This window comes from Abramis brama, assembly GCF_963993115.1.
Source record: "Abramis brama genome assembly, chromosome: 22".
Taxonomy (NCBI): domain Eukaryota; kingdom Metazoa; phylum Chordata; class Actinopteri; order Cypriniformes; family Leuciscidae; genus Abramis; species Abramis brama.
This window is the reverse complement of record NC_139984.1, coordinates 5979711-5988100: the sequence shown is the minus strand read 5'-3', so window position 1 is coordinate 5988100 and position 8390 is coordinate 5979711. Positions and strand designations below refer to the sequence as shown.

The 8390-nt window shown below is 37.1% G+C and overlaps 1 protein-coding gene across 1 annotated transcript in view; it reads left to right on the top strand.

Annotated features, from left to right (window-relative positions):
- Nucleotides 1-427: 427 nt before the first annotated feature.
- cc2d2a (coiled-coil and C2 domain containing 2A) overlaps nt 428-8390 on the top strand; it is a 47235-nt gene continuing 39272 nt past the window's right edge. Inside the window, exons 1-8 of the mRNA XM_084099451.1 lie at nt 428-471; nt 740-837; nt 924-999; nt 2401-2457; nt 4641-4721; nt 5312-5429; nt 6736-6827; nt 6906-7007. Of these exons, the coding sequence (XP_083955577.1) occupies nt 824-837; nt 924-999; nt 2401-2457; nt 4641-4721; nt 5312-5429; nt 6736-6827; nt 6906-7007 (540 nt within the window). The 5' untranslated portion in view covers nt 428-471; nt 740-823. The remainder of the gene's footprint in view (nt 472-739; nt 838-923; nt 1000-2400; nt 2458-4640; nt 4722-5311; nt 5430-6735; nt 6828-6905; nt 7008-8390) is intronic.

The following is an 8390-nucleotide window of genomic DNA, read 5'->3' as shown; positions in this document are numbered from 1 at the left end:
TTCTTTCTTTAGCTCGAAATAAAATATTCAAATCAAATAATCAGGATTAATGAAAGCGGCAAATTCGTGGTATTATAATTTGAGTGTAAATTGTTATTGCATCTAAGACAATACTGCAGTAATATGTTAGACCTAATCTTTGAGAAAACACTCCTCGATGGAATACAATTAGGCTAGTTTAAAGGTTCAAGAATTATTTTTATTTTTTTTGTGAACATATTTTTGTTTTTACATTAATGATAATTTTAGTCGTATTGTAAACATTGTGTACAAACAAATAAAACATTCATGCAAAATGATCGGATTTAAGCGCTGCCTAGTGGCGTCAGCAGATTTATGTGATTGACGGGAGTCTGGGCCAATGAAAAGCCGCCCTGACACTGAGTGGGACGGACCGGACGCAAACCGCTGTGGGTTCGGTTGCAGCAGATTATTTACATCCGTTACCAGGCAGCGGTACGCAGCATGACGGTAAAACTCTACCAAAATACATATTTAATATCTGCTCCTTCAATGAATTTATGCTTTTCGCATTGTTGCAGTCTGGAAAGCATTTGCATTATTTTTTCACTCAGGGTGATGTTTATTTCCAGCACCGAGAGAATAACGTTACAGAGATTTACTTACTGCACTGGAACTTACTTTATAAGAGAAACATCATGTGTGTGTTTATAGACGAGCGTGTGTTTGCTGGGGATGAGACAGTCAGTCCCTCTGTTATAAACTCACTTTAATACAGTTTCATCAAGAAGTTCCTGTGAAGTCCTTACTTCTGATCTGATATGAATTGGGAAGACATCTGACATCAGTAATTGTATTCAAAATGTCTTCGCCCAGGTAATCTTCCCTTTTTACTACTTCAGGAATACAAAACATAAAGTGTGATTGTTGTACGAGTAAGTTTTCTGTCCTGTTGTCTTCAGTGATGTGCGGGAGAAGATGAGGAAGAAGAGGAGAGAACTGCAGGAGTCTTTAGGAAGAGTCAGAGATGATAAACAGGTTATGATCATAATCAGTATGCAGAACATTATTATTATTACTGGGGGTTTTCAACCTGGGGTCCCGGGAAAAGCCTGGAGAAAAACTTCTAAATAATAAGATTAAAATAAAATAAACAGTATTTAAATAAATTAATTTCAATCAAATGAATGAATACAAAATGTGATAAAAATAAAAATATTAGTTGTTCATCTATTAAATATCTTAAATTAGATTAAAATAAATAAATAAAAATGTATTCATATAAATAAATATAAATTAAACAAAAAATGTATAAAACAAATGTAATTATCTGTTGATACATTTACTGTAGTGAGTAGACACATATATAATGTATCTAAATAAAAACTAATTTTTGATTCATAATATAAATTTTTCAGTGTATAAATTGGGTGTTTTTTATGTAAATTTTAGGACAGGGTCCCTCACACGAGGATGATCATATTTGGGGGTCTGCATCATCTAAAGATTGAAAACCCCTGGTATAATATAATGAACAGTGATTGCCATTTACTATGTTTGCTGTTCATCACCTGTTTTTTACTTTTAGGCAATAGAGCGAAACCGTCGGGTTCCGGAAGTCCATTCATTTTCTCCATAGGGAAAACCGATAACTTCTAAACCTTTAAAGACCGCCCTACCGTGGGCCGTGAGGTTGTTAATCGATAGCATTTGCTTCTGTTGAAGCCGTCAACCCGCATTATTTCAGCTTAGTTTTAAAATAATCATGTTTATTAGCATAATTTGTGGTGAAAAACTACACCACCCATGATGCTGTGCAGAAATTACACCAATCAGAGAGTAGTAACAAGAAAACCCCGCCTCTTAGCTCCGCCCACTCCCATGACACACTGCGAATGACGTAATCATGACGCCCATCCCTACACTCTCTAAAAATATTGAAATGTTCATATATGCAATAAACCTAAAATATATAGTTTTTATACATATAATCAACATTTGTCAACGAGTAGTTTTATATTTTGCCATCATTTTTTATTTGATGATACTGTTCACAATGCTTCATGGGATTGTAGTTCTTTCCCTCACTAAAATTAAGTACACAGTCTGGTCCCTTTGTCTTTTTGTCCAATTTTCAAAACCTTTTTTTGCTTCAAATCACAGTTTCGTTGCTGGCTGGTTTGTTTCATTGCTAATATCCCTCTAACAATATTTTCAAATCCCTATGGGAGAAATGAAAAAAAAAAAAAAACTTCCGGAACCAGTGCCGCTGGAAAAGTGTGCGGGCACTATATGCACATGCACTTACATATTTGCTGTATTTTCTATCTGAAGTTGCTCGACATGTTTGTTATATTAGCATACGAGATGAGCAGAATAGCGCTATAGCTTCACTGAACACATGATTGTGATTGTCAAGTGTGTGCTGATCTGCTGTAGGCTCTGGTTCCGTCAGACTGGGATCTGTCTCGGGACACTGATCACACTGCGGTGGAGGTTGGTTCTGGACTCACCTTTTCATCTTCCTCTAGCGCTCTAACACTTCCCCTCTAGGCTTTCCTTCAGTGTTGCTTAGCTCTTAGTTCTCTCAGATATAAGCATTCTGTCGTCACTCACTCAGCAGAATCTCCACGCTGCTCTTTTCCACACAGTTCAAGTGGAGGGTGATTTAAGGAGTAAAGAGCACCACACCTGTGAATGTGTCTTTAAACTGGTGCATATGATTCCAGGTCTTCTGAAGCCATATGCTTTTACATGAAGCATATGAATCATATGGACCAGTTTTATTTTAATAGGCTGAGTAACACATTTCATTCAATGCTTTTCTTCTGGACTCTCTAGATCATTCTTCTTGTATCCAAGCATGTAACTTCCTTAAAAACTGCTTGTGACCAGTGGGGAAAATGCTGTGCGTTATCATGTGATGTAACTGGATTACTAACAGCTAGGCCTGTCACGATTATTGATTAATGATTGTGGTTATTTGACCTAGTCGCATTTATTTAATAAATAGATAACCGCAATAATTGGGTTTAATTGCACTGCATTATTATAGTATATTATATTATATTATATATTTTTTTAAAACCTGTTGGACTTGTTTTTGACTTTTAACCAGAATTCTGAAAACCTACAAACTGAAAAAAATAAAAATAAAAATGGTCACAATGGACATAAATATAGACATTTAAAACACACACACATATGTATATATATACATATGGAATATTACAATAAAAAATATATGATCATCAACACTGTCTAATGGACATTATATATACACTCACCTAAAGGATTATTAGGAACACCTGTTCAATTTCTCATTAATGCAATTATCTAATCAACCAATCACATGGCAGTTGCTTCAATGCATTTAGGGGTGTGGTCCTGGTCAAGACAATCTCCTGAACTCCAAACTGAATGTCAGAATGGGAAAGAAAGGTGATTTAAGCAATTTTGAGCGTGGCATGGTTGTTGGTGCCAGATGGGCCGGTCTGAGTATTTCACAATCTGCTCAGTTACTGGGATTTTCACACACAACCATTTCTAGGGTTTACAAAGAATGGTGTGAAAAGGGAAAAACATCCAGTATGCGGCAGTCCTGTGGGCGAAAATGCCTTGCTGATGCTAGAGGTCAGAGGAGAATGGGCCGACTGATTCAAGCTGATAGAAGAGCAACTTTGACTGAAATAACCACTCGTTACAACCGAGGTATGCAGCAAAGCATTTGTGAAGCCACAACACACACAACCTTGAGGCGGATGGGCTACAACAGCAGAAGACCCCACCGGGTACCACTCATCTCCACTACAAATAGGAAAAAGAGGCTACAATTTGCACAAGCTCACCAAAATTGGACAGTTGAAGACTGGAAAAATGTTGCCTGGTCTGATGAGTCTCGATTTCTGTTGAGACATTCAGATGGTAGAGTCAGAATTTGGCGTAAACAGAATGAGAACATGGATCCATCATGCCTTGTTACCACTGTGCAGGCTGGTGGTGGTGGTGTAATGGTGTGGGGGATGTTTTCTTGGCACACTTTAGGCCCCTTAGTGCCAATTGGGCATCGTTTAAATGCCATGGCCTACCTGAGCATTGTTTCTGACCATGTCCATCCCTTTATGAACACCATGTACCCATCCTCTGATGGCTACTTCCAGCAGGATAATGCACCATGTCACAAAGCTCGAATCATTTCAAATTGGTTTCTTGAACATGACAATGAGTTCACTGTACTAAAATGGCCCCCACAGTCACCAGATCTCAACCCAATAGAGCATCTTTGGGATGTGGTGGAACGGGAGCTTCGTGCCCTGGATGTGCATCCCACAAATCTCCATCAACTGCAAGATGCTATCCTATCAATATGGGCCAACATTTCTAAAGAATGCTTTCAGCACCTTGTTGAATCAATGCCACGTAGAATTAAGGCAGTTCTGAAGGCGAAAGGGGGTCAAACACAGTATTAGTATGGTGTTCCTAATAATCCTTTAGGTGAGTGTGTATATATATATATATATATATATATATATATATATATATATATATATATATATATATATATACACACACACACACACACACACACACATACATATATATATATATATATATGTGTATGTATATTTATTATACTTATTATATTTTTTATTGTAATATTCCTAAATATGTTATTTTAGGAGCTGGCAGGTGGAGAAGAGGACCCTGGTGAGACACTCAGACGCTCAGTGATGGCAAAGAGAATGAAAAAAAAGAAGAAGGTCAGGACTGTGCTAACTTTATAAATACATGTAGTGTATGATTACCAATATACAGAGTATTTTTTTATTTATTTTTTACGACTACTTGATACAATGATATTTCATTACTATTTTTTTTTTTTTTGAAAATAGTTATTAAAAGTTAAGTTATAATGCAATCAATTTTAATCATTAATTAATTATTTTTCTTTTTGACACAATAATGACTACTACAACAATAAAAAACATACTACTTATGAAAATTCCATTACTATTTATTTATTTAGAAAATGACAATAAAAAGTTAATAATGCAATCAGTTTTAACAATTTATTTGCTTCTTTTTTTGATACGATGATTAGCACAACAATAAAACATAATTTTAATTATGATTACTGTTATGCTATTTTCATAATTATTTTTATTTTAGAAAATGAATGGCTATAAAAAGTCAAGTAATAATACAAAGAATACATGAAATAGTTACTTTCCCTGCAGAAGTGTGAATATTGGTACAGGAGATCCTCCCTCTTCGAGGTTGGTAAAGCCTCAGACCTCCTGCACTTGATTGGTTCTGTCTGTAATGTCTGCGTGTGGTCTCCGTGTTGAAGCTGCTGAAGGAGAGGATGGTAGAGTCTCCTCCAGACGAGGAGGTGACAGCAGTGCCGGAGCGGGACAGACCTGATGATGATGATGAGGATGATGTACAGCCAGTGCGCTCACCGAGAGGTGAGGGAACTCTCCGGTTATAGACGTCATTACAGCGCCTAGGTTTCACTAGAGCTACGTCTACATTAATCCATAGATATCATATATAAAGGCTAGATGTCTCGTGCGCGCTGCTGGCCAATGCAGGTCGACGTCCGCACGTGGCGGCCATCTTGCCACAGTGTGCTCGCTCACTCGTTTAATGGTGCATATACTTTTAAATAACCATAACTTGCTCAATTTTCTACCGATTTTCAAACGGTTTGGTTTGTTATAAACGTCAGAGATGTAGTTATGACACTACATACATACACTGCATACATATGAATAATTATAACATACATGTTCAAGCATTCGGAATTATAGCCACGTTAATAACGTTTGTAAGAAACCAAACCGTTTGTAAATCCGTCAATATTTCAGCGAGATATGAGGATTTGTGTGCATGCAGATCACTCACCTTAATTCACAGCTTCACTGCGGTAAGATGGCCGAACGGTGATGCCGGAAGTGACTGCGCCCATAAGACATCTAGCGTTTATATATGATATCTATGCATTAATCCGGATAGATTTGAAAATGGAGTTTTCGTTTAAAAGCGCTCTCCGTCCACACTAGTGTTTTTAAGCGTTTTCAAAAAGTTTCTCATCCACACTGAAACGTCGGAAAACTCTCACAAAAGCTCACTGAGATGATACAGACAGAACAAGACATAATCAAGTTATCATAATTCTTCTGGCAGGATCATTTTATTTAGCTAAATATCTCAGCATTCACTGATCGCACACTGATTCACCAGGTCGCACTCACTCTCCATTATATGTTGGGTCTAAAACACTAAAACTGCTGTCATGTTTTTGCCGCAGATGCGAGTGAATTTTCTGTCATCTTTGCAGGACTGTGATATGAAGAGTGTGCAAAGCAACATATTTTAGCAACAGTGTGAAAGTGAATAGCTCATAACAGGCACAATACCGGTAGAAACATGAATATCTATTGGTACAATATGCGTCACATGACTGAACTTACGTCATTGTTTTTAAATACCTCCGTTTTCACAGTCCACACTACAACTTGAAAACGGCGTTTTCAAATGTATCCACTTTGTGGAGCGTTTTCAAAAAGCTTTGTTTTTGGTTGCTAAAAATGCCATCTCAGTGTGGAGAGAAAAGATGAGTTTTCAAACAAAAGCGTATTAGTGTGGACAAGGCCTGAGGGCTGGGTGCTAAAACAGTATATAGCATGTGACAACTAAAGAAATCATAATGTGAAGCTGTTCAGTTTGGTTTCTTTGCACACTATTCTTACATCCTCACAATCTCTCCAGATCTTCCTCCTCGTCCTGTGATGAGGCCGGGATCCAGCCAATCAGAGACCACCATGAGACAGCGCATGACTGAGAAGCTGAGAGCAGCGAAGGTGAAGTTCGTCTAAAATAGAAAGTGTATTTCAGGATATATTTCAGAATACTAACTCACGGTTGTGCCGTCCCTTCAGTCTAAAGCTGCCAGTCTTCTAGAGCAGGAAAGCATCATTGAGCCCGCCAGCCGGCTACAGAGTCTGCGGGACAGAGAAACCCTCACTCGATTCGACAGAGACGTAAGCACCCCTCCTTTGAAACAGGCAAATTAAAGAAAAAAAGAAAAATGTCAACATGTAATGTATGAAAAGTTAAATTGTCCTGGTATGGTCATGTTTAAAGTGTAGTACTCCCTTTAGTAATAAATGAGAGTGAGAGAGACGAAAACTGTGTTACTTCAGTGGTCCTCTCTGTTTTGTTTTTATTATTTAATCATAGTTTTCCATGTCATGAAACAATTGTAATTCTCAATAAATAAGTAAACAAATATACACACAAAGAAAACAAGAAATATAATAATAATAATAAATACAATATTCCAGACTCTCTCACAGTTATGATTCATTTCACACATAGATGATTGATACACTAACAGATTTTCTATAATAGAACTAAACCAAAATCATTAATAAAACAAACATCCAATTGAACTAAAATAGTAGACGCCAAAACATCTTAATAACAGTTCTTTTTCTGATATCTTATCATTTTTACTAACCTTTAGTAATAAATGAGAGTGAAAGAGACGAAATATACAGTGAAATATTACAAATATACAGTATATTTGTGACCCAAATATACAGGGCAGTCACACTCTCCCCAACAAACTAAGATGTCGTCCCGACATCAATACACACAAAGTCATAAACCAATCCACCAATTTAGTTTCACTTAACTCTCAAATAAAAGTAACAGATCACATATAGTTTTGCAATGCATATTTTCTCTAAGAAATGCATATACAGTATTCCATAAATACGTGACATATTCCTGTTTTACAGACAGTCCTTGTTGGCTGATTAACAGCTTCTCTGAGTTAAACAGTTCATGTTCTCTTGGCTTTTAACAGTCCATGTTCTCTCAGCCTAACAACAGTTTATCCTGTGTGAGTGCAACAGTCCCTTGTTTGGCAAGTTAATTGCAATTAATTAAGGCAGTCAGTGAATGTATGATGGCAATTTGTGTCAAAAGTTTGTGTGGTTAAAGTTATCTCTTGCATTTTGCACACTGTAGCATGTAGGAGTTCCAAAGTTTTCATATCTGAATCTCTCTGGTGGCCGTTGTTGTCGAGCTCCAGATGGTTCCTCTACAGGATTCATCTGCACAGTTAGGTGTTGAGGTAAATGTTGCTCTTCAGCGGGTACATTTTCTTCAGGTAAGTATCGTTCAGATAACTGTAGTTCTTCAGTAGGTGTTTTTTGTTCTTTAGTGGGTGACTCGACATTTGCTAGTTCATCTTGTTCCGATTCAGCTAGGTGTGGCAACACATTCGAGTTAAACATTTCCTCTGACTGTTCTGATGATTTTTCACAGGTAGGTAACAGTTGTGGTGTGGTTTCCACTTCTATCTGGTTATGACTATTTTGTTGGGCCCTAAACTGGTAAGGCTTTACTCGGACATA